This window comes from Lissotriton helveticus, chromosome 3_1, assembly GCF_964261635.1.
Source record: "Lissotriton helveticus chromosome 3_1, aLisHel1.1, whole genome shotgun sequence".
NCBI classification, from domain to species: domain Eukaryota; kingdom Metazoa; phylum Chordata; class Amphibia; order Caudata; family Salamandridae; genus Lissotriton; species Lissotriton helveticus.
Window position 1 is genome coordinate 2,099,452,515 of NC_136061.1, and position 26,986 is coordinate 2,099,479,500.

Sequence of the window (26,986 nt, forward strand, 5' to 3'; positions counted from 1 at the left end):
ACCAGGGTGGTCAGAAGAAAGCAGACCAGAAGAGTAATGTTAAGAGTGAACAAAATGACCAGAAGTCTTCACCAGGTCCCCAACAAACCAAAGAGGGTGGGGGTCAGGCTTCCCAGAAGAAGAAGACTCAAGAAGGCCAGTCAAAGAGGTGGTGCCAGTACTGTAAAAGTAAGTCTCACTGGTTTAGTGAGTGCACCAAAAGAGGAGGACAAACTCCTGCCACTACAGACCCTAAGGCAACTGCACCCCCTAGTACAGTCAGTAGTGGTAGTGTACCTCCCAAGGCATTAGTTGGGTTAACCTTGGGAACTGAGGGGTCTGACAACTTAGTTGGCACACTCACTCAGGCTGTCCTTGTCTGTACAGGGGATATGGATATGTCCCCTGATATAAGTCCCAATACTTTGGGCAAATACAGGCAGACACCTTTGATTAATGGCAAGATGGCTCAGGCCTATAGGGACACTTGTGCCAGTGTCACCATGGTGACACCTAACTTTGTGGACCCTGGACAGATCATGCCAGGTACAGATTTCCTGGTGACCAATGCCAGCAACGTCACTACCAGTCATAGTATGGCGATTGTGGCTTTCTCCTGGGGTGGAGTGAAGGGTCAAAAGAAAGTTGTAGTCAGTTCAGACCTCCCAGTTGATTGTTTGTTGGGCAATGATTTGGAGTCATCCTTATGGTCAGAAGTGGAGCAGAGGACTCACATGGAGATGTTAGGCATGCCAGCACATGTGCGTGCTGTGACTAGGTCACAGGCCAGAAGATGCCCCACTGAACAGGTGCTGGATCCTGAAAGTATGGACCAGACACCTTCCAAGAAGAAGAGCAGTAGGGTTAAGGCTTTGCCTTCCCCCTTGCCCCAGGTTGAGGATCAAGTCTCTGAGGAGGCTGATCTGAGAGAGCTGAGGGAAACTGAGCCTAAAGAGCTTGAACTTGATCAAGTTGAGTTTCTGGGCTCAGGGGGACCCTCCAGAGCAGACCTGGGGAAGGCACAGTTAGACTGCCCTTCCCTCGAACCCCTCAGACAGCAGGCTGCTGCTGAGGCTGCAGGGAATGCCACAGGTGCCCACAGGGTATACTGGGAAGATGGACTCCTGTACTGTGAGTCAAGAGACCCCAAGCCTGGTGCAACCAGGAGGCTGGTCATCCCCTTGTCTCTGAGAGGTTTCCTTCTCACCTTGGCCCATGAGATTCCCCTTGCAGGTCATTTAGGTCAGACAAAGACGTGGGACAGACTTGTCTCACACTTTCACTGGCCCCACATGAATGAGAATACCAAGGAGTTTTGTCGCTCCTGTGTCACTTGCCAAGCCAGTGGTAAGTCAGGTGGCACAACAAAGGCCCCCCTCATACCACTACCTGTGGTGGGGGTCCCCTTTGAAAGAGTGGGGATTGACATTGTTGGTCCAATGGAACCCCAGACAGCATCAGGGCACAAGTTTATACTGGTGGTGGTGGATCATGCCACCAGGTATCCTGAAGCTATTCCACTTAGGACCACTACAGCACCTGTAGTGGCAAGGGCCCTAGTTGGAGTGTTCTCCAGAGTGGGCTTCCCTAAGGAGGTTGTTTCTGACAGAGGTACAAACTTCATGTCAGGATATCTGACTGCAATGTGGAAGGAGTGTGGTGTGAACTACAAGTTCACCACACCCTACCACCCACAATGCAATGGGCTTGTTGAGAGATTCAACAGGACCCTCAAAGGGATGATTCATGGGCTACCTGAAACTCTTAGGAGAAGATGGGATGTCCTGATCCCCTGCCTCTTGTTTGCTTACAGAGAGGTCCCACAGAAGGGGGTTGGCTACAGCCCTTTTGAGCTTCTGTATGGGCATCCTGTAAGAGGACCCCTGTGTTTGGTGAAGGAAGGATGGGAGAGACCTCTCAAAAAGCCTGCAACCAACATAGTGGACTATGTACTTGGTCTCCGCTCCAGGATGGCTGAGTATATGGAAAAGGCATCTAAAAACCTTGAGGCCAGCCAAGAACTCCAAAAAGCTTGGCATGACCAAAAGGCTGTTCTGACTGTGTACCATCCAGGACAGAAGGTGTGGGTGCTGGAGCCAGTGGCCCCAGCAGCTCTGAAAGACAAATGGTCTGGGCCCCACACCATCATTGAGCAAAAGGGAGAGGTTACCTACTTGGTGGACCTTGGAACTCCCAGGAGCCCTCTCAGAGTGCTCCATGTAAACAGGCTCAAGGCATATGTTGACAGGAAGGACATGAGCTTGCTCATGGCCACAGATGAGGGACAGGAGGAAGAGAGTGACCCTCTCCCAGACCTGCTCACTCAGAATCCTGATGATGGGTCAGTAGATGGTGTTGTCTTTTGTGGCAGCCTCACTGAGCATCAGCAACAGGATTGCAGGCAAGTTCTGCAATCCTTCAGACATATGTTCTCTCTAACACCCAGCCAAACTGATTGGTGTACCCATGATGTTGACACTGGGGACAGTCTGCCTGTCAAGAGTAAAATCTACAGACAGCCTGATCATGTTAGAGACTGCATCAAAACAGAAGTGCAGAAAATGTTGGAGCTGGGAGTCATTGAGCCCTCAGATAGCCCTTGGGTAGCCCAGTAGTTCTAGTGCCAAAGCCTCACACCCAGGGTGGTAAGAAAGAGATGAGGTTTTGCATAGACTACAGAGGCCTCAATGCAGTCACTAAGACTGATGCCCACCCAATACCAAGAGCAGATGAACTTATAGATAAATTGGCTTCTGCCAAATTCTTAAGTACATTTGATTTGACAGCTGGGTATTGGCAAATCAGGTTAGCTGAGGAGGCCAAACCCAAGACAGCATTTTCTACCCCTGGTGGGCATTATCAATTTGTGGTAATGCCCTTTGGGTTGACAAATGCACCTGCCACCTTCCAAAGGTTGGTGAATCAAGTCCTCACTGGGCTGGATGACTTCTGTGCAGCATATCTTGACGATATTGCTGTCTTTAGCTCCACCTGGGAGGATCACCTGGTCCACCTGAGGAAAGTGTTCGAGGCCCTGCAAAAGGCAGGCCTCACTATCAAGGCCACTAAGTGCCAGATAGGGCAGACACAGGTTGTATACCTGGGCCACCTTGTAGGTGGAGGCCAGGTTCAGCCATTGGAGAGTAAAATACAGGCCATCCAGGACTGGGCTCCTCCAATCACCAAGACTCAGGTTCGAGCTTTCTTGGGCCTGACTGGGTACTATAGGAAGTTTGTCAGAAATTATGGGTCCATAGTGACCCCTCTTAATGACCTGACAAGCAAAAAGATGCCAAAGAAAGTTCAGTGGACAGCAAGCTGTCAGAAAGCATTCAATGACCTAAAGCAGGCCATGTGCACAGCACCTATCCTTAAGAGTCCAGATTACTCCAAGCCATTCATTGTCCAAACAGATGCTTCTGAGTTGGGTGTGGGAGCTGTTCTGTCTCAACTGAATTTTGATGGTAATGATCAGCCTATTGCTTTCATTAGTAGGAGGCTGACCCCCAGAGAGAAAAATTGGTCAGCTATTGAGAGGGAGGCCTTTGCTGTGGTTTGGGCCCTGAAGAAGCTGAGGGCCTACTTGTTTGGCACTCACTTCACCATTCAGACCGACCATAAGCCCCTCTTGTGGCTAAATCAGATGAAGGGTGAAAACCCCAAACTGCTTAGGTGGTCCATTTCCCTACAGGGGATGGATTTTACAGTGGAGCATAGACCTGGTACTGATCACAGCAATGCTGATGGGCTCTCCAGGTATTTCCACTTAGAGCAAGAAGACTCACCTGGTCAAGGTTAGTTTATTGTCCCAAAGTTTGGGGGGGGGTCATGTAGGAGAGTAGGGTCTGTAATCCTATGATCACCCAGATTTTTGCTTTTTGCTGCACTGGTTTACGACTTTCCCTGGCTGTGGGCCTGCTAATCAGACCCACAGCCTAGCTGTTCTCTCTATCCAAATTGTACTCAGGTACTGTATTGGCACTGGGCCCTCTCTAAGTCCCTGTACCCAGGGCTGAGATGCACCCAGAAGTCTCCCAGGGGCTGAAGCATGTATTATGCCACCCCTGGACTGACTAACTAAACTGACACAACTGGCTGCACGACAGCTGGGGCAAGGTGGTGTAAGCACCCTTTGCTTTTGATATAGTATACCTATATCTAACCCTAAAATGGACACACAGATCTCCTATCAGTCACTCCTATGGCAGGCCTTAACAATCCTGAAGGCAGAGTGCTTGGAATCGTGTGAGATGGTGCTCTGGCATGAGCTGAGCCTGTCTGCGGCTTTCGGGATCCATCCCTTAGCCGTTTCCATGATATCGCATACCATATACTCTTAAGTGCATTATAATCCTCGCGGTTATATGCCAACTCTGGTATCGCTTTATCAAAACATGTCGAGTAAGGTGTCATACGAATTGGAATACTAACCCCTTGCCAATTCTGGCGACGGGGTTAGCATTCCACCCTTCTAGAGGGACACGACATGTATGTAACCTGCAACCCCGGTTAAAGTCAGACAGAGCCTTAGCATCCACAAAATGGATGCTGCCACCGAGACACAAGTCTGCCCTCCTGCTGCTGGGAGTCCTCCCAGAGCAGGAGGCAAGGACAAAGGGTTTCCTGCCAGGGGCGGTGCCAGCACCGTCCCAGACAGGGTTTTGTGTATTCCAGGTAGGCAGGGCTACAGAGGAAGGTGACTGCAAGTGGCACCCCGGTGCTCACTGTGCATAGGCCGGCTGAAACCAGTTCCAGGGGCACTCCAGCCCCTGGCCTGGGGAAAGCCCGCCAAAGGAGAGGGGTGTAACCACCCCCCTCCTGGTCCCACCCATAGGGCAGGACCTAGTCGCGTGCCAGCCCCCTTTTCCCAGATAAAGGTAGGAGCAGGCCCCCTTCCAAATTAGATCATCTTTGGAATCAAGACATGACTTTCTGCGAAAGGACATCAAGATCTCTTCTTCAAGATTCTCCCTTGTGACTAAGGAGTAGTCACCCTGCATCCGCAGGCACCATCTAAAGAACACTGCGGTCCGCTGCAAGTCCTTCCTCCGGAATCCGACTGCCCAGCTCGACAAGACCCGGCTTCCCTGGCACCTCCGAACTCTACTCACCTCTACAGCCAAGCTGAGAACCGTGAGTGTGACGAGACCTCAAGGGACCGGCTATTGCCAAGACTGCACGACTTCTTCACAGCAAGCCCGCCGGGTAATCTACTGGCGAGTGCTTTGGGGTCCGAGAAGCCCCGACCCTGAGCAGCTCCAGCACCGAAGATCAGCCCCCCAGCATCTCCACGATCGGCGTGGGGCCCTTCTGCTTTTTGCTGCTCACCGCGTTGTTTGGCTACTAGCCCGCTGGCTTGTGGCCTTCTGAACGACGCCCGACGACATCACTACTGCTGGTCTGGTTGCTCCAGATTGGCTCTTGCTCCCTTCCAGAAGAGGAGCACCCCGGACCCTCCTGGTCCACTCAAGACGCCATTTTGAGTCCACCGCGTGGGCTTGAATTAGCCAAGGCTTTGTTGCCCAATCCTGGGTCCTTCGACGCCGACAGCTTCATCCATCGCGGGACAGCTCGCCCCTCCATCCTGGTCGCCGACAACGCCTCCTGGTCCGTGAGATCTGCAGAGCACAGCGTCGCCCACCCACCTAGTCGAGGTGACTACCATCCGGTGCCCTCCTGGTGCCCCCTGACTACTGGCTAGTAGTCACGAACTTGGTCCCCTCTGCTTTCAGGTATCATCCATCTACCATCCATCCATCCATCTTCAGATCCAGGCTTGGATCACTTCGAACTCTCTTCACTGGTCGCCTGCCAGCATCTTTCTTCCAGGCTCCTGGTTCGTCAACGAGGATTCCCGACGTCTTTTGAGACATATGCAGCTGCAGCCTCTGGGCTAGGTAACTTCGGCATTTCGGTGCCCCAGCATAGCCTCACTATCCAAGGGTCAGGATCCACTGTCGTTTTCTCCCTACCAGGTCGGGTTCGCCCGTGAACACTAACTTTACCTTTACTAGCTATCATAGACTTTGTCCCGCATCCCGCGTGAGAGTGCACACTCTGCACCCGAGTCCCCTGGGCCTCCTAGAAGTAATCTAACGATTCTATAGTCAAGTCCTAGCGATTCCAAAGCCTATTAGTACTGTAATTTGCGAAAATCTCTGATGTTGATTTGAGTCCCAAGGAGATCTCTCTGAATTTGTAGTGTTGCCCCACCACTGAAGAGTGGACTTATTTCCTGTGGTCCTGCTGTATGGGGATGTGAAAATATGCATCAGGAAGATCCACACAGGTTAAGAATTCTCCTTCCTGCCTGCGGTTACCTTTCGAAAGAACTACTTTGACAGAAAAGTTTTCAGCTCACTGAGGTCTTGGATTGCCCTCCATTGTGACAGATTCTCCTGTGGCAATTCCCGCAAGTTTTGATAATGTTTCCTGGGTGAATAAGCTGAAGGTGTCTGTATAAACGTGAGGGTGGGTCCCAAATGTATTGTGTAAAGCTCCCAGTGGTCCATTGCTGTGGACTCACAACGGGGGCATAAACTAAGATTCCATCCCAACTGGATGGCCAGCATGGAAGAGTTAGGCTTACTTCTGATTGCCCTGTGTGTGAGGCTGGGAAGCTTTATTTCTTTATTTTATTTTCCCAAACATAGTTTATTGGGTTTTTATACACATCATACATAAACATATACGCGCCAATCATCAGCATTGTATTTCAGACTTTACCAGAGGTCTTAATCTCGTTGCTCATTACATGGTACGCTATATAAGTGATGCAATATAATTAGTCAAACATTGTAGTACACGCTCGTCTATTTGTTCTCCCTCTACTCCCTACAACAGTTGAAAAGCCCCACTTCCCCCTCCCCTCGTCACCGATACGCATCTCATCAACCATCTCTATCCACTATGTATGCAGGAGTCACTACTTCTTTAGTTTCTCGATGCACCCTTCATGGCATGGGTTCATTCTGGGTCATCACCATCTCTTCCCTCATCCTGTGTGTCATAATCCTGTAATGCCTGTACTATGATCCCCCATGCTGTTGCTGCCTCCAACGCCCTGTCTTTGTTTAGCCTCCTCGCTTGTTGGTATCTAAGTGTACTCTCGCTGTCAGCCCATTTTAGAATCTCGCTCTTCCATCTCCTGCTGTTAGGGCCTATCGTTGCTTTCCAGTGTCTTGTTATTTCTCGTTTTGCCAAAATGAGTCCGATATCTACAAACTTACTTGTTATTTTATTTTTGGATGTATGTGGAAACCAGTGTAGGACGCTAGTGGCTATATCAAATGTCAGCTGCCTCTCCGTGATTGTGTTCAGGACCTCTTCAGGAAGATTATACCTCTCCTGCAGTGCCTGATAGGGCAGCAGTGCTCCATCTTCGTATAAATCTCCAAGCATTTGGACTCCTGCGTTTTCCCAGTCCTGTAACTGCGCCCAATCACCGCCGTGCAGCAGTGCCGTTACCATCCCTAATGGAATTTCGGGTGCATATGGGTGCAGGACCCCTGCCCTTCGCTGGGAACGATTCCAACAGAGTCGTAGTGTTCTTTCTTCCAGTAGGAGATCCCTAAGACCCAATTTTTGCTGTAGTACTATAAACAACAGAATGTGACATGGTAGCCCCCTACCTCACTGCTGTCCCTAAATTCCCTCGCTATTTCCTGTGTTAAGACCTGAAGTTGGGCCGCTAAATAATATAGCTCGAAGTCTGGGACCGCCAGTCTCCCCTCGGCTTTGGGCCGTACAAGCGTTGCCTGCGCAACTCTACGCCTTCCGGTTTCCCTTAGGAAATCCACTATAAGCGATTTCAACGATTTGAAAATTGAGCATGGGATCCATATTGGCAATGTTCTAAAGAAATATAAAAAACGAGGGAGTGCTATCATTTTCAATAATGCTATGCGACTCATCACCGAGAGTGGGAGGGAGGACCAAAAGGACATGCTACTCTTCAGTGCCCTCAGGCCACGTCCCATGTTACCTTCTAGCATGTCTGCGGCAGTGCGATACACATGTACTCCCAGATATTTCAAGCAGATCGGTTCCCACCTCACATCTCTATCTGTAGCGGGTTGGACCAATTTACTCTCAATCCCGAGATGTCTCCAAATTCAGAGAGTACGTTTCCAGCTCCCACCAGCCCCTCACCAGCATTCTCAAGAAATAGCAGCAAATCATCTGCATACAACAATATGTATTGCTGACATCCTCTGCTCATCAAACCACTGTAGTAGGTCCCTAATCAAATCCTTGCTGCTAGTGGCTCTACCACCAAGGCAAACAGCAAAGGGGAGAGTGAACACCCTTGCCTCGTTCCCCGGGCTACCGGGTATTGCGCCGATATCAGCGTCCTGACTCGCACCCTCGCCACAGCAGATGTGTATAATACTTTCGTCCACTGAATAAAGTTCGCTCCCAGGCCAAAGCACTCCATTGTGATATATAGATACCGCCATTCTAGGCTGTCAAAAGCCTTCTCAATGTCTACTGACAAGATCATTGGTTGACTCGCCTCCGAGTGATCTTCTTCAAGCAAGCGCACTAAACGCCTGATGTTAGTGGTTGTATTCCTCGTTGGTATAAAACCAGCTTGATCTGCATGAATGATTGTGGTCATGATTCAAAAGGCGGGTTGCTAGGATACTGCCCGCATGGAGGCAGGCAACCGACCCAGCTCTCTCGCCTCTCTGTATACCTCCTGGAGTCTCAGTGCCAACAAATCTATAAATGCCCCGTAGAACTCAATGGGCAGACCATCTATCCCCGTGGTCTTATTACGAGCCATGCTCTTAGCAGCACTCCGAATTTCTCTGAGATCTGTCTCCTGACCTAGGCAATTTGCTTGCTTATGTTCTAACGCAGGTATTGGTAGCTCTTCTAGAAAGGCCACAATGTTAGGGTCCCGACCATCAGGGAACTCGTGTAGAGTCCCTCATAGTAGCGCCGAAAGCAATGGAGAATCTCATTCTGGGTGTGAACTACCTCCCCATCCTCCTTTTCCAAGGCCATTATTGGGGAGCCTCTCTTTGCTGGGTTAGCCAGCCAAACCAGCAGGGTTCTGGCCCGTCTCCCTCTGCATGAGCTCTCGTAGTATAAGCCTTGTAACCAAAGCAGCACAATCTCTCTACCTCCGCTGCTACACCCTCCCTCGCTGCTCCAACCTCCTCTTGGAGCTCAGGGTGACCCGGCCTCCTCAATTCTGCCGCGCGTAATCTCTCCTCAGGTCAGGTCACGTCAGGTCAGGTCAGGTCAGGTCAGGTCATCTAAAAGTACTTTACGCACCCCTGCATGCTTCCCTGTGCAAATCCCCCTTATTACTACCTTAAAGGCATCCTATTCTGTCGCCCTGGTGGCGGTCGAACCCACATTCTCCTCAAAATAATGGGTGATCCCTTCTCCCACCGCCCTGTGGAAGACCGGGTCATCCAGCGGTTCAGGCTGCAATCTCCAAGTGGGGATGCTTGTAATCCCGGCCATCCAGTGTATGGTGAATAGCAGCGGATTATGGTCAGATATCTAGCCTGCCCTTGGTAAATCTAAATATTGGGGAGTCAGCCAGTGGGGGATGTGATCTGTCTAACGAGATGTCTGTGACAGAATTGAAGTCGCCACCCATCATCAAAGGACCTGAAAGATAGTGCGCCACAAAGCCAGACAATCGCGCCAAGAAACCCAGTTGTTCGACGTTAGGTGCATATATGCTACAGAGCGCAATATCCCTGCCTCTAAGCCTGCCCTCTATAGCCACAAATCTGCCCTCAGGATCTATCGTCTGTCTTGTAAGCTGAAATGGCACCCCGCCCTAATCCAAATCAAAGCGCCCCTGGCAAACGCAGAGTATGTGGTGTTATACACTTGGCCCCTCCACCTGCGATGCAATGCTACTCCCTCAGCCTTAGTCAAGTGAGTCTCCTGGAGCAGAGCTATGTGTACTCCGCTGCAAACTAAGTATGCATGTACCCTATGGCGCCGTGTCATAGTATGTAACTCGCTCACATTCCAGGTTATGCATCGTAAATCCGCGGTATCACCCATTTTCCATTTGTAACCTCTGCATGCTTGAATATAGTCTTGTAGCTAAATCGGTGACTTTCCTCCCTCAACTTCCCACCAAAAACTCCCCACAGCCCACCCCCCCCCAAGAACAGGACCTAGCAACAACCCTCTAGTTCCTTTCCAAACCATTACAAACTCTAGCATACGTCTAAGCCCAACAGCAGTCACTGAGGGCATGCCTTAAGGGCATTGAGGGTAGACTGCGCGACAACGGGCCGCCGCCCGTTCCAACCGAGCCCTAAATAACAGGACATCTCTGAAGCCCCTTTACCCCAAATATTAATTAGCCCTCCCCCAAAACCTGATTAAGGAAGTCCGCTGTAGTCCTGAGTCCCCAGCTCGTTCAACTCTCCAGCCATGGCTACCCTTCATCCAACATCCCCTCAGCTGTTGCTGGCGTGACCTTCGGCAAGCGCAGACTATCCGCCTCTGAGTGTTCCGTGTCCGATCGATTTTCATCTTTCTCCGATTCCGTCCCACCTACTGACAGAGACTCTTGTGTCCCCGACAGTGCTGACACCACGTCCAATACATCTCGCCGTTCTGCGTCCGTCTGCGATGGTGTGGGTTTCTTCAGTTTTCGTTGCCTGCTTCGAAGTCTTCTCGATCGCCGTTGAGGTAGACCCTCCGAGGAGACTTGCGCCCTTTGTTCAGTATCATCCTTCCCAGCTTTGTATAGTTCCAGACACACACAGGCATCATCCGGAGTATCAAAGAAACACGTTTTGCCATCTACAATGACCCTCAATTTCGCCGGGAATAAGAGGGAGTACTGCAACCCCTCGCTTCTCAGTTCTCTTTTGATGGCTAAAAAGGAGGTCCGCCGGCGCTGCGTTTCATATGTATAATCTGGGAATATGTTAACTTTGCTATTCCCCACTTGGTACGGACCGCCCACTCGTGCTTTCTGGAGCAGTAGGTCCCTATCTCGAAAATGCAGCAGCCGCGCCACCACCGGGCGGGGGGGTCGTCCTTGCTGAGGCTGTCTAGCCGGCACCCTGTGCGCTCGCTCCAAAGTGTAGAAATTAGAGAGGCCTTCCGGCGCCACCGGCGTTTTGAGCCAAGTCTCAAGACATTGTGCCATGTCTTGACCCTTCTGTTTTTTCCGGTAATCCTACTATGCGTATATTGTTCCTGCGATTGCGTCCTTCGGCATCTTCTGCCCTCTTTTCCAGGGCATTGATACGTTCAAGACCATTCGTCATTGTAGCTTTGAGGTGTGCATGTGCTGGTTCAAGAGTTTGCAGCGCTCCCACGACCGATTTGACTCTGTCTGCCAATTTATTATGGTCCGCTCGCAACAGGCCCAACCCTGTGGCCACCTGCGCTATATCCTGTTGAAGCGCCGCACGAGAATCGCTATGGCTAATAGGATTTTGTCTAGCTGTTGTTGTAGGTAGGGGTCACGCGGTTGCTCAGGGTCTCCATGTTCCCCCTGGTCAGGCAGTCCGCTGTCCGACGCCGATTGTGCTCCATTCTTGCTCCCTTTTAATTTCCCCATGGCGAGGTTTAGCGGTAGAGAGTGACTGCTACTCGTTCTCTGGCGGTGGCCCCCAAAGTTCAGCTCCGGGGAGTTCTGCCCAGTATTGCTTCGCACTTTTCCGTCCACTCCTCAATGCAGCGGGGCCGGCGCCAAGGGTAGGGCGGTATCAGTGGGGGGCAAGGGCTGCAGCCAGCATCGCCCACGAGGACACTGGCGTGTGCCCAAGTAGGGCACCAGCGTGCACTACAGGTCCCCGGGGCAGGCTTCTCTCTCAATATAATCCCCTCGTCGTCGTCAATGTGTGGTGCACGACATGGGGGTCAACAGTACCACCGGGGCCGTCCGCCGCACCCCAACGGGAACTCCCCAACGTTATTCCTCCAGGTTGTTGCCGCCGTAATACTCCCCCCGTGTCTAGTGCCTGAGTCTGCCCTGAAGTCCTCCAAAGATGGGGTCTCCGCCGTGTACGCGGGCGCGGCAGTACCTCCTCACCGATTTCTGTTGGTTTGCCTGTGGGTGGCGCCGGGCCTCCGGCACCCCAACACCATCGGGTTCACTTGTCTCACCGACCCGGTGGGTTCCTCATCGGCAAGACCCTCGTCGTGTATAGGTCGTAGCCGCTCCTCGCTGCTCCTATTAGTAGTATAGCGATCGCCTCCACATCGGTTCTCCCCCGAGGGGTGCCCCAACGGTGCTACACAGGTCCCAGCTACACCGCTGTTGTCGCTCGGTGCTGTCCGGCTACTCGTTCGCCATTCAGATGACGTCCGAGGGCATTTCGGGTGACCTCGCTGCGTACTTCTCCCTGGGTCCAAGTTCACTGTCGCCTGCGGTCTACTTCACCTTCTCGGCCTCTCGGGGTTCCAAATCGTCCGCATGGCCGCCATCTTAGGCTCCACTTTCGGTTCCGCAGCGATCCATTTCCGAACGAGCCGTACAGGGCGCCCAGACCAGATTCAACTCGCAGGTTACGTCCCCACGTGCTCGATCCCTTCTTCTTCCGTTCCTTGGGGGACGGGGGCCTTGTGTGTCGTTTGTTCAGGATCTTTCAGGGGCTCAGTTGCGAAGCCCTCCGCTCAGGTGCCACTATCATCGGCGCCAAGCCACGCCCCCCGAGGCTGGGAAGCTTTATCTACGACTACTATTTGCTGAATAACCCTGATCATATCCTGCTTGCTTGTATATATTTAAACAAGACCGCTCTTAACCTCCGTACTGGGCAAAAACCCCTACTGTATATTTGAGCTTCCAAAGCCACAAAAGTAGTTTATCCAGTGCATGTTTACTGCAAGGTCCCCAGGGAATGGGCCATGCCGGTCAGTTTTTATATTTTGTACAACACTGTTCACATATTTCCTAAAAAATGTTTTCCTATCAAAGGGCCTTTCTATATCTTGAATTGAACTTCTGTGCCCGAAGGCTGAGAGTGAAGCCCTCTTAGTCTTTTGAATACCACAGCACCGGCCAGTTGACGGAAGACTGTGTTTGACATGTGCTTAGATGCGTCTAGACGGCGACTGAAGCATTGGCTCTTTCCTTAGCTATGGCCATGGCCATGGCTTCCTCTTTAACTTCTGGATTTCATTTTATCCCTATATATTTTTTTTAATATCTTAAATTCTTTTTTTGCAAGAAGAACAAACATTATATTTGATAGCTGAACAAAAGGTCTACTGTTCACCCCGTCTCCTTAAGCGTATGTGGAACAGGCAGGGATGGAGAAGGGGTATCCAACACTAAAGAACGTGGTGGCATCACTGATACACTTGGCGGTAGTGGTGGCATGGGTGGTCCTGTAGTGTAGTTCCTATTATCCCAATAGGCTCTGCGCATTGGAATAATACCTTCAATAGTATAGGCCTAGACCAGACGTTAACTAGGTCTACTACTGTCGATATTAGACTTAAAGTTTTGGGTTTGCCAGCTAGCTCAGAGTTCACTAGAAACTTTCTCGAATAGGCAAGGAGGAGTTGACCTCCCTGGATAGACAAGAAGGGATTTAGTTTCTGACAACCATAGAACATGACAACTTTGCTCTCCCCTAATCAAGAGTGTATCTCGAGAGTCGTGTGAACAAAAGGCAATTTATTTTACTCAGTCAGTACGTGCATTCTTAGTCTCATCAGTTTGTAGAGAAAAGGAAGAGACGGGCGTGTTCAATAAAAGATGTTATTTATTGATCAGTCTCTTTTCTCATACAAGAGAAATGGATCGATATTATTGCAATACTTATGGTTAAGTAAAGTGCATACATTAAAAGCAGAAGTATAAAATAATACTGTAAAAACATTGATATGGTTTCTAAGCCATATGAAGGTTTAAAATGAATAAAATATATTACATACACATATACATTTGGTTAATCGTACTCAACTGGTGTTTCTAGCTACGCCTACCCCGTGTACCTGACCTAAGCCTAATACGTGGGCGGGAATAGAAAGTTACAGTTTACGTTAAGTTTGTTTTGCCAAGTGACTGACTAAAGAATTCTCTGTGAGGGGTTATTCAGTTCTGTACCTGGAATCTAGGATGGATGAGGGATGGTATCTCTCGTCTCTGGTCTCGATATTCCAGGCTGCCTGCGAGGGCTACCCGGAAGCGCCGGAGCTGGATTTCTCGGCAGGAGAAATAGGCAGCTGCTCGTTCTCAGCGCGTCAGGAAGGCGGGGCTGCGCCAGCGGGGTCTGCTCTGCTCTGGGCTTTGGCAAGTCTGGCTGCTCCGTTCTCGTCACCACCGCGTGTGTTTGCATAGGGCAATATCGGTAATATTTATACCTTTAAGGTGCCGAGATTGACGTAAGGATGGACATAGATACGTCAATAAGGATGTCATACGACCAGGTCGTTAGCACATTCTTTTGCTGAAGTTCTCGGTCAAATCAAAACAATGGCCGCAGGGTTTTTCCCAGGTTGTCATAGGTTTGATTTGTTATGAGAACTCCGTATGCCTTATCAGGGGCTGGAGGAATATCGCTTGTCTAATTAGATGGCAAGCGTTATGACCTAATCAGATAACACGTTCCTGTGCCGTAGTGTGGCTTTATCAGATAACGGTTCCTGCATCATGGGGGTTTTCTGCCTCATGAGATGGCTGCTAGTTAACTTGTTAGTTTGCTAACCAGAATAGGGTCAGAAATAAGGGGATCGATACAGAATCTATAGGAATACATCACACCCACTCCACGCTAACTATGGACATATTTACTAATCTATGCATAGTAAAACATACTATAGAGTAATGTGTATACCTTACCACCCCAAAATACATAAATGCATTTTGAAATTATCAAATACACGGAAAAAATGCAGTCATATGTATAGTATGCACTCAAGCTGTAGGAAAATGCTAAAGTAATCACGCATTTGTATACATTATTGCTATTTTGTATATGAAAATTTACACATGAAATGGCTCTTAATACAGAAAAAAAAGTTCGAGACCATTTCATCACAGAATAAAATATTTATGAACATACCAGCGGGCAGCTAATGTCTATAAACTATCTAAAATTAGAAATGTTAGTTCTCTAAGAATAGTTCTTACTTTAAGCAGAAGATAGTGTCCCGAAAAATATGCAAAAATATTTTGGGGCCGCTGAAAAATATGCTGTCCGTGAACTGGAGGGAAAATTGTTCATGTGACTGTATTATTAAAGTTGAAGGCCAAATTCAGGGAACGCCGTGTACGAGCTTGCTCAAAAGTCTCTATTTCTGCTCCGGTGAGAACATCATATCATTTAGACTCTCGAAAAAGTTGTCAACAGCTTCCTGGGAGAGTTCCACTAACTCGGAAATAGGTGTAACCATGCATTCGTGCGCATGATTGTCTCCATTGACATTCTGATTTGGATTGCTGACAGAAGGTCGTACCTGATCGATGCTGCTTTCATCTTGAACCTCACTACCCCTTAATCGTAGTGGTGAAGCTTCCACGAATGCCGTCATCAGGATTGGTAGCCGTTGAGGGCAGCACAAAGCATGAGCCTTTGTTGGACTCAACAATGTTTCTGCATCCATTGGCGCATCCGATTGTAGCGTCAGACAGGTGTCTAACACGCATTCTTCTCCGCATAGCCGGCACCTTAATACAGGTAAAACACATCGTTGCCACATTGGTCGAAAGGATAGAAACCAAGTCATGTTCAGGTCTCTAAGCCGGGATAGTCCCAGGATTTTTGATATCCGGTCCCGGTATCCAATGGCTAGGATTGTTTCTTCCCTTGTCGCAGGTGTTTTGTCTGTGACATGGTTTGCCATAACGAAATATAAGGACTAGGAATAGGATTCCTGCAATTAGTCCCAAAATGAGGGGAAGTCCGCCAAAAATCGAATGGACGAAATCTGGAAAAATACCCAGTATGGCTTTGAATGGTGTTAATGCCATCGAAAATACTGTCTTAAATACCTTTGAGACTCCACTGGTATCAGAAATATTTAAGATTTCATTCAGGATTTCTGCGAAATGTATGGGGGAATTAGTTGATAACAATGAATGTATTTCTGCAGTCGTCCTTGCGACTTGGAGATCATACGTTTCTTTTGATGACGTGAGCCTTGTCGGCGTCTGAAGAAGCACTGTTTTCATTCTGCTTAAAGTATCTATTCGAATAGAAGTAATTTTCAAGTTGGGCCATGCCCTTGCCTCCCTGTCTGGAAAGGAGCTGGGGAACAATGAGTGTCCACAGCACTTGACCTTCGCAGTCGTAGTTACGAGATAAGGAGTCCCGGGCATAAGACTACAGCATCTGCGGTCTACAATTAGAATGTAACTCCCATTATAGAGTCTTTGAAAGAATGGTTCAATCTCTGTTGCAGGTGCGCCTTGCTGGTGACATGAAAGGTTATTTGAGTTCCCTTCACAGGCTCCATGCAAACTAATTCCGTTACACAGAAGTGTACCGCTTAGTGACATTGCACAATTATTGCCACTAAGAAACACTTTCTGTCCTTTATTACTGACACATGCATGTGAATAGGGCAAGTTCCATGTTGTTTTAATGTACCCCTTTCCCAGCTTTTCGTACATGCCAGCCTGTATATATTTTTGGCAGTATTGAAACCTGAAGGTTGATATTGGAATATTAATTATCCCATGTATTATCCATTCACTGACAGGTCGTTCTGACATTGTCACTGGTAATCTCTCAAGTTTCTCAATGCTCAGGATTGTATAATCAGCACCCTTCTGGGCCATACTGATTTGTCTATCAGTAAGGTTAAAGATATTGAAAAGTGACGTTGTGCTGATTAAACGCCAAGGCACATAGCCTGAACGCAGATTTTGTAACGCCAGCCAAGCTGTACAATAGAACGCAATTGGGACTGACCGTGTTGTAATAACAGTAAGTCTTGCGATAATATGTCGATTGCTGAAGACACAATGCTGTCCAAAGAAAAAATTCTGGAGGACAGAGTCATTAACCCATTGTCCACTACAGAAAGTGATTTTTCCAAATTAATACGGTCAATTTCCCGTATCCTTTCTGCTGTCTCAATTTGAGTAACCTTCCAGGCCTCGTTGTACGCTGCATATACAGAGGCTGCTATGAAACGTTTTTGACGCTGTTTGCGCGGTCCCATCATGAAATCACGCAAGTCAGCACCATCAGTAAGTAAAGTTAGGTGTTGCTTAATTTCTGCCAGTGTGGAAGTTTGAAGCCATTGAAGGCATAATTTGCCCACACTGTAGGTGGTTATTATTCCTGGGTGATGTCTTTGGGAATTTCTAGGGTCTGGCCTGGTCATTTTGAACCCCTGTGTTTTGTTCAGGAATCTGTCTTGACAGTTATTAGTATCTGTGGGCCAGATCAACCACTTTTTCCAATCTGGATGTGTTCTGTTTTGGTTTAATACATAATTAACGTCTATCTCTTCATCTGTAGAGCTATTGCTGTTCATTGTTGGTTTTGGAATAGACGGTTTATTTAAGTCTTTGATTTTGGCTAAGCCAAGACAGGTAGTTTGTTGAACAGTGTCATTTAAAAATATAATTTGTTCTGGGATCATGCAGGCTCTAAACAAAGATTCTATACCCTGTACTTGCCATTCTTTTGTGCCCCAAACACTTTTCAATTCAACATATTTGTCCCAATAATCAAAACCAAAAGTATTCATTTGTTCAAAGAATGAGTCTGAATAGATCAATTTTGTGTTTGTTATCATGGTCTTCGTTCCTGTCTTATTTGACAATTTGAAATAAAATGTTTCAGCATTACTTATGTTAAAACCTGAAAAATATGAATATTTGTCGTAAACGGTTCGTGAGCTTCCTTTTGGAGGGGTTGCACAATGTTCCCATTGATTATAATTTAAAACATTTCTAGGTTGTGCAGATCTATGTAGAAAATGGTTACCATAGTGGTTATAACAGTACATACTATCATAATTTGTAGAACCCTGCAAATAATCATGTTTGGTAAATTTAGCAGACATCACTAAGTCAGACATCATATTGTTTATACTTTCGAAGTCCCAATCATCAGCAAATGAGCTTGGTTTTACAAAGTCACTCAATGAGATCTTAATTTGGTGTGGATATTTCAGGATTTCAACCGGACCATAGATTTCGTAGTCAGTGTTGTCCCATGCTACCCCACCCGGTATAGGATTGGCTGTGAAGTTGACTGAAGAAAGTTCTCTTTTCTCGACGTGTGAAGATGTGTGTGGTTTGAGGATCAAGTTGATTTTGTGACTTGCTGTGTCCATTTTAGCATATTTTCCCTCAATGAAGCGTCCCAAAGTAAGTATCATGATGAGCCAAAGTATGAGGATAAATGCACCAAAACCCACCCAAAATTCGATCCATGGAGAAATTAGATATGTTTCTTTCAGTTGTTTCAAAAGTACTTTAAAGGTTTTTGTTGATGGCTGTGTTTTTGATTCAGTGAAGCCTTCAGAGGAATCATCGAAGTTTATGAAGTAGCCGGATGCAGTTCTGTCAATTGTTCCAATAGCTTCAGGATTACTGTTTCTTGCATAGCCGTTTGTTACTTCATTATAGGTTGGTGTGTCTCTGCTAAATGTTTTTATTTGGGTTTTCAGAGGTCTAAGTTCCATTGCATTGTTGCATAGTCCTTGTTGTTCTTCTGTAGGCGTTTCGAATGTGATTAGCCTCTTTGTTAGTACCTCTGTACTGGTAGCAAACCTTGGTGTTCTGCTACTTATGGGGAGTCCACTCGGCCTACTATTTGTTATCGGCCACATGATTGTGGTTTTACCAGGTCGATGGATACAACTCGGTTCTCCTTTTTACCAGCAAGCGGCGGTAGTACAACTGATCTTGTCCCGTTGACAGACAAGACAGGAACTGCTTTTCTGGAAGAAGGCCCAAATTCCTTCTTTACCGCGATCTTTTCTCTGACTAGATCCCCGATTTTTGGAATCCAGACAGGTCTTGCTGGGACAGGTGGTGGTTCTTCAGTGGTTGTTGGCTGCTGTTTCAACTTTATGTTGCTCAGGTCTTTTCTTGTTTCGTTTAAGTCCTGTAAAATAGCCAAACGATCTTTGATATCAAAGCTTTTTTCCTTTACCACTGAAGTCTGACTGTCAAGGTCAGAGATTAACATCCTAGTTCCAAATAATAATTCGTACGGACTGAATCCCTTCAGAGAATTTCTTGGCAGGTTATTTAGACTACGTTGGACACTTATTAGATGTTTGACCCACCCAGCTCCCAAACCTAATACCTTTCCGTTATAGATTGCTTTATGCCTTGGTTTTTTCTTTACACCATCCAGTATCCCTCAGGAAGGAAGTGAGAAGATTCCCGCTGTGCTATGCTCATTTGGCCATGTTTCCCCTCAGGCTGGAGGGCCAGATTGAAAACAATGGTCAAACGTAGCATGCTCTTAGTGTATATGCCATTTAGACTCGCAAATCTTTGTATAACAGTCCAGACGTCAGCCGAGTGCTGGTGATCTACATTATAAGTGGAAACTAGCCTGTATATGTTAATCGGACGCTTTGCTTTTTACTGTTGATCTTTTCTGGAGTGAAACGACACGGTATTACACCGTTTCTCTCATCACTGCGATTTCTGTTACAGTTTTGGCAGTTCTTTACAAAAATGGTATGATGCAGGCTCATGCCTGGCCACCAGTACCTTGATTGTAATTCTTCCAGAGAATCTTTTAGTTTGAGGTGTCTGAGACCCTCGCCCATATGTGCGTCTGCTATTAACAAGTTTCTCCTGTCCATGTTTGGAATCACTCTATCCCCCACTCCAGGGATTCGAGCAAAAGGGACGGAGTTTGCATCGATTATGTATGTATAATTGAGTGGATAGTTGATCGGTAGCGCTGAGCAGTCACCTTTTGATGACGTTTTCACCGCCAGCACTGTTTCACCGTCAATATACTTCACTGTACGCTTTTTCCGAACTACGGAAGCCGATTTAGTTGCTACCGCTGTGGCTGTTTCAGCCAATGAATTCCCTGCAACGTGAACGCCATCACGCTGATGACTCAGTGAATGTGTCACGTGAGTCTTTGGTAGTTCTTTTTGTAAAAGAGCTATTTGTTCCCAGAGCAGTTTCTGCTTTATTGTTGCATCTGTGTCATCTTTGTAACCGTTTTGAATCCATGTCTGCAAATCGTTGTTATATGATTTGACGCAGTAATATGAATCGGACACTATAAGTGTCGGGAATTCGCGATCCGCATTATCTAGCGCCATTTTCAATGCTATTATTTCAGTCTGTTGTTCTGAATTAGTTTCTACTGAGTGTGTTTTTGTTAATAGAGGTCTTAGTTTACCTCCGCGCCACACTTCTTTTGTGATCTCACATGTTGGGTTGTATGCTTGTTCTCCCCAAACGGAAGGTTGAGCATGTCCGTCTGTATAGATTACACAAGCGTATTGTCTTAAGGGCAGAATGTCGATTGGCAGAGGGAATGTTCTTTCATATTCTAGATTTTTTAGTTCCTCTAGTTCTGGATCAAAGTAGTAGTATACTTTGTCCGTTGTGATTGTATTCACCCATTGTATCCATTCCGGATTCAATGTTGTTGTTGGTAAATTACATGGTGTTGTTAATGCCTTAAAGGCTGATTCTGCTGTTCTGACCGTGGTGTGTCTACCGTCTGCTTGATCTTTTTCTCTAGCTATTGCGGTTTGAACTGCATGAACAATTTTTTCTTTAATGCTGAATTTCTTTTCAGCTTCTGTGTACAAGTGTGATTTGAATGCAATTGGTACCTTTTCTCCCTCATTAGAGGTCAGGTATGTGAATCCGCATCTTCCTGGCATGACTCGAATCACAAGATTGCGTGTGTGATCACGTGTTTCTAATTTTGTTTTAATTAGCATGTCTGTTTGTAAGGATCTCAGAATTTCTGTGTGTATTTGAGTCCAATTGGTTCTTTTAAAATCCGGTTTTATTAGATCATAAAGGGGTTTGACCCTTTCTGCGTAATTTGCAATGTATGTTCTTCCGAAATTTAGGAAGCCTAGAATTGACTGTAGGTTTTTTAGTGTTCTAGGTGCTTGGAGTACGGCACATTTCTCTAGGAAATTGTCAGCCAGGCTTTTGCCTTCACTTGATAATTCATATCCTAAGAACAGGACTGTCAGATGGGCAATTCTGGATTTTTTAAAGTTGAATTTGTAACCCTCTGCTGCGAACCCAAGTATTATGGTGTTCACTCTCTTCAAGTGAGTCTGCAAAGTCATCATCTGTTAAGTATATGTCGTCGACATACGATAATGCTTCGTCGTCATATGTTTGTAGTAATTCTGTTACTCTCGCTGAGAATACTCCTTGGCTGTTCTTGTACCCCTGGGCTAACCGACAGAATTGTTTTTGAGTGCCATTTATTGAGAATGCAGACAAATATCTGCTCTCTGGTGCTATGTTTTGACAAAAGAATCCATTAGAGATGTCTAATGTTGTTTTGTATTTTTTGCGCACTATGTTATTCATTAGTGCAGCACTATGCGAGTTTTGCACTGCAAAAGTTTTGCAACATGAGTTAAGGTGTCGGTAATCCAAAACTAGACGATATGAATTGTCTGGTTTGGAGACCGGAAACAAAGGGTTGTTCATTTGTGAGGTGCAAGTTTCAATCACCCCCTGGTATTCTAGCTGATCTAGGATTTCTTTTACCTGTTTTTTAGCTTCTTGCTTAATTGGGTACTGCCTCTGTGCAGTAGGTTGTGATTTTAACTGGATTTTGTGAGGAGGAGAGTCCTCATCCCATCCTACGTGATTTTTATATAAAGCAGGAGCTAGGGCTACTGCCCACTTTCTGGCAAGTGTGTATTTTTTATGAATTGGGATATGATTTGAGAAGGCAGGCATAATTATTTCTTCGCCATGAGGGCACTCCCTGACAAATTCTGGTGGCCAGTCCTTTTCAGCTAGAAGGATGTCATAGCCCTTGGAGAGATTATCCCAAAATAGTCCCCTTATTTTTCTAGTCTTATCCCCTTCTATACGTAATGTTATTTCATATATTTTGTGAGGTTTGCTAACTCTGGTGTCTGCAGTTTCCACTTGAAGATATTCATTCGTGTCCACTGTCTCCAGATGATTCATAAGGACTTTGCGAGCTATGCTCACTTCTGCTGCGCTGTCTAGCATTGTCTGAGCCCATTCTCCGTTTTTCAGTTGTGTCCTCAGTATACTCGGCATTGTTAACTACCTTGATACTGGCTACCTTCTTTTTTGGAAATTGTAATTTCTTTTTTAGCTGAGCAGGTTCCTTGTCTTTGGACTTGGCGTGCTCTTCTCTTTGTTCTGATCGTCCTCTTCTTTCCGATTTCTGCGAGAAAGTCTGAAAAGATTGAGAGGGACGTGTATCAATGTCTTGATATCTATCAGGTTTCTTTATATTATCCCTATTTCTAAGGTTATATCTTTTCCCAGAGGGGTCACTCTGGGGTGACCTGTGTCTTTGGTTCGGAGATTTTTCTCTTCGCCTAGGAGACCTTCCTCTGGACTGGAATTTCTTTTCTTTAGGATTGGATTGTTTGTTTCCATCCCAGCTCTTTTTTTGTGATGTTGAGTTATTATTAAAAAATATTTTTTCAGGACTTTCAATCAGTTGTGGTTTTACTGGTATTCCACCTAAACTATCTCTACCTAGTTCCTCATAGGATTTTTCTATGATTCTGGCAATTTCAGCTGGTTGGTCTGCTATATCTGTCTCTTTTAACCTCTGGCGGATCGCCACGTTCGCTGCTTCTCCTTTTATGTTGGCTAATAATATAGCCGAGACCTGCTTGAAGTCTTTTAGTAATTTCATACCAAGAGTTAAAGCGGGTTCTGGACCATATTCATCTTGAATTTGTTTTAGCACATCTGGTATTACCGAAATGGATAGAACACCGTGCGTTTTTGTGTAGATGGAAGCAAAGACTGTACCCCAAGTGTCACAGTCCTCAATGTGTGGTGCGATTCCCATTGGAAGACAGATAGTCAGAATCCTGTGTTTTTCTAACGGGGTGGTGTCTGGAAACACAGCCTCGATTTGGGTGATTTTTTGTGCTAACCAGAATGGTATTTGTTCCCGTTTAGCTGGTACTTTACCTAGGCATGATTGAATGTTCTGTGGTGTAATTTTATTTGTGTTCCCCTGGTGAGGGGTCAGCTGTGGAATTTTAATTGCTGGCTGAATTGTTGAAGTCCGCATCACATATTGGACTAATTGTCTATGTATTTTTATTAATTGTTTTAGCTGTGTTAACAGCTCTGCTGCAGACATCCCATTGATGTCTGGATGTGGTGTGTATCCGGCTAGGACCGGCCACGTTGCTCCTGGTCTACCTAAAGGACTGAGCCTGGTGATGTGATTATTATGTTTTAGGGCGCCATTAAATAAGAGCAAATGCTCTTGAAATTTAAGTGGTACTTCCACCTCCTCGAAAGGAGTGTACTCTCCAGGAGGTTCCTCTACTTTGTAATAGTGGAAGTACTTTGTTACAGCATTTGCTGCTGGAAAATGTATCCATGAATAGTATACCTCTGTCTGCCGATATTCGTGTGCCTCAATTACGAATACGACTGTACCACCTCTAGGTGTCAGTCCATTTTCTATAAGTTTTAAAGTTATAGATTTCCTTTTAATGACCGGGATGAGTATTATATCCGGGTCTGCGTCTTGCAGTGCAGTATCAGCTGCTGCTATTTCAGTTGCTAATCGAACTGCCTCTCTTTCTCCTTCACTGTCTGACATTGTACCGACAGAAGGTTATTTTGTTTGTTTGCAGATCAGGTTTCTTATGGAAACAAAGATTAGATGCACAATATTTTGGAACGGTTTATCCTTCAACGTTGACTAAACCAAGTACCATACATAGGAGTTTCCTCCTGCGAGGTTTGGCGGATATTACCTTTCACCCACTCCAGACGTCTTTGGAGTATTATGGGAAAAAAGGGGTCTGAGTGAGAAAGCACGACTGAGTTACTCTAAATGTCTTACTTTAGTTTTATCGCCCTTCCAAACACGTTGGGCGCCATGTAGTGTAGTTCCTATTATCCCAATAGGCTCTGCGCATTGGAATAATACCGTCAATAGTATAGGCCTAGACCAGACGTTAACTAGGTCTACTACTGTCGATATTAGACTTAAAGTTTTGGGTTTGCCAGCTAGCTCAGAGTTCACTAGAAACTTTCTCGAATAGGCAAGGAGGAGTTGAACCTCCCTGGATAGACAAGAAGGGATTTAGTTTCTGACAACCATAGAACATGACAACTTTGCTCTCCCCTAATCAAGAGTGTATCTCGAGAGTCGTGTGAACAAAAGGCAATTTATTTTACTCAGTCAGTACGTGCATTCTTAGTCTCATCAGTTTGTAGAGAAAAGGAAGAGACGGGCGTGTTCAATAAAAGATGTTATTTATTGATCAGTCTCTTTTCTCATACAAGAGAAATGGATCGATATTATTGCAATACTTATGGTTAAGTAAAGTGCATACATTAAAAGCAGAAGTATAAAATAATACTGTAAAAACATTGATATGGTTTCTAAGCCATATGAAGGTTTAAAATGAATAAAATATATTACATACACATATACATTTGGTTAATCGTACTCAACTGGTGTTTCTAGCTACGCCTACCCCGTGTACCTGACCTGAGCCTAATACGTGGGCGGGAATAGAAAGTTACAGTTTACGTTAAGTTTGTTTTGCCAAGTGACTGACTAAAGAATTCTCTGTGAGGGGTTATTCATTTCTGTACCTGGAATCTAGGATGGATGAGGGATGGTATCTCTCGTCTCTGGTCTCGATATTCCAGGCTGCCTGCGAAGGCTACCCGGAAGCGCCGGAGCTGGATTTCTCGGCAGGAGAAATAGGCAGCTGCTCGTTCTCAGCGCGTCAGGAAGGCGGGGCTGCGCCAGCGGGGTCTGCTCTGCTCTGGGCTTCGGCAAGTCTGGCTGCTCCGTTCTCGTCACCACCGCGTGTGTTTGCATAGGGCAATATCGGTAATATTTATACCTTTAAGGTGCTGAGATTGACGTAAGGATGGACATAGATACGTCAATAAGGATGTCATACGACCAGGTCGTTAGCACATTCTTTTGCTGAAGTTCTCGGTGAAATCAAAACAATGGCCGCAGGGTTTTTCCCAGGTTGTCATAGGTTTGATTTGTTATGAGAACTCCGTATGCCTTATCAGGGGCTGGAGGAATATCGCTTGTCTAATTAGATGGCAAGCGTTATGACCTAATCAGATAACACGTTCCTGTGCCGTAGTGTGGCTTTATCAGATAACGGTTCCTGCATCATGGGGGTTTTCTGCCTCATGAGATGGCTGCTAGTTAACTTGTTAGTTTGCTAACCAGAATAGGGTCAGGAATAGGGGGATCGATACAGAATCTATAGGAATACATCACAGTCCAGGTGATGCTCTAGCTGGAGGCGGTTATCATAAGCTGTGGACGCAGCACTTTGGAAAAGTGTGCATCATTTGAAAGCAACAGACACTTGAGTAACCTGAAGTTTTTTATAGTAGCATCGAGAACCATAAGATAGCATGCGACTTCTAGGAGGATATTCGTCTGCGGATATGGAAGGATGGTCCTCATATTTTTTATATTCCTCCAACTCATAAGCTTTCGCTTTAAATTTTACCATGTAGCACACATCCAGTTTTGCCGGGCTATACATTGCATCAGAAATATGAACATGATTGTGGATGTCTGCCTCAATTTCAGAACCTAAGTAGGCAAGTGAGCAGTCTCTTTCAGTGAAGAATGCATGAAGGCACTGGAAGTGGAATTTCCGCCGCCTTTGACAGGTATGTTGATGAGGTTGGTATAAGGATTTTATGCAGGTTTCATCCAGAGCTAGCATCTTAAATATTCCTTACATGCACCAATGAACAGATCTTGAGGATACAACAAAGTAGAATTGACACACTAAACTAGTCACGAAATAGACAACAAACTATTGAGGCTTTGCAACAAACTATGGCAAAAAATGAACAGCCTACACAGAGGGTAAAACACACTGGTAAATGAGTCATGTTCTTTGTTTTTCTGTTGTCTTTTCTTGTTATGTTATGAGATAGGTGTGCAAACCAAAGCGCCGGGACACTCTTTGAGTAGCCGTGCGCTATACAAAACCAAGTATAACATAACATAACATAACATGAGTGCAAGTGACCCTGGAGGTTACATTTTGCAGGTATTCACCAGAGAAGGTGCATATATACCTGTGGAATATAAGGACAAACACAGACAACACATGTAGTTAATGGGTTGGTAATGCAACAGTTCGGATAAAAGAAAAGAAAAGATGAAATACCTGCGTACTGCAGCCCTCTTCTGGGAGTTAATGTTATCCCACCACTTGGAGAAAAAAGAGATCTCTGACCATATGAACTTCCGCCGTGGATCCTCTTGTAGTTTCACCACCATGTTGTTTAAAATATGCTGGGTCTGGTCATAGTAATATTTATCAAATGTCTTTATCCAGCCTAAAATGCAGAACCAAATTAAAAGTTGAATCTCTCACACAAGCTACTCACTCCAGAAGAATGCATGTGAATAAAAAAACTCAACGGTAGAACAGAAATTGGAGGGAATAGAGATTGGCGGGCAAACATATTACAAACTATTACTTACTTATGTGGAAAAGGTAAGGCTATATTATGCCAAGATATCGCTTAACATGAAATTTGACTGGATGAGTCATGATTAACAGGTTTATCAATTCTCTTCTTTCGATTCAAATGTATTGTTATTACTTTTTGGTAAAGACAATTATCTAGCTTGGGTTATGTCCAAAAAGAAAATGGTGGCCGCATAATAGAGGGAATTCTTATTTTTACCATGGTGTTTAACATGGGCCATCAGTGGAAGTCCCATTTAGTAGAAGGAGACAGTAATTCCTAGCTATTCTGTAGCTAACATAACATTGTCTAAAGCCAAACATACTTTACACAACCATATGCAAGGCCTTATTTCCACTTACTCAGAGCTCCCACAAAGCTGGGTAATAGGTAGGTATCTACTAAAGCTAA

At 46.0% G+C, this 26,986-nt stretch overlaps 1 protein-coding gene across 2 annotated transcripts in view; it reads right to left on the reverse strand.

Moving 5' to 3' along the window:
* Nucleotides 1-26,986, reverse strand: part of MAN2A2 (mannosidase alpha class 2A member 2) — a 709,606-nt gene that overhangs the window by 592,035 nt on the left and 90,585 nt on the right. For both annotated transcript variants that reach the window (XM_078683269.1, XM_078683268.1), the window contains one exon: nucleotides 26,269-26,440. In XM_078683269.1, coding sequence (XP_078539395.1) covers nucleotides 26,269-26,440 — 172 coding nt within the window. The remainder of the gene's footprint in view (nucleotides 1-26,268; nucleotides 26,441-26,986) is intronic.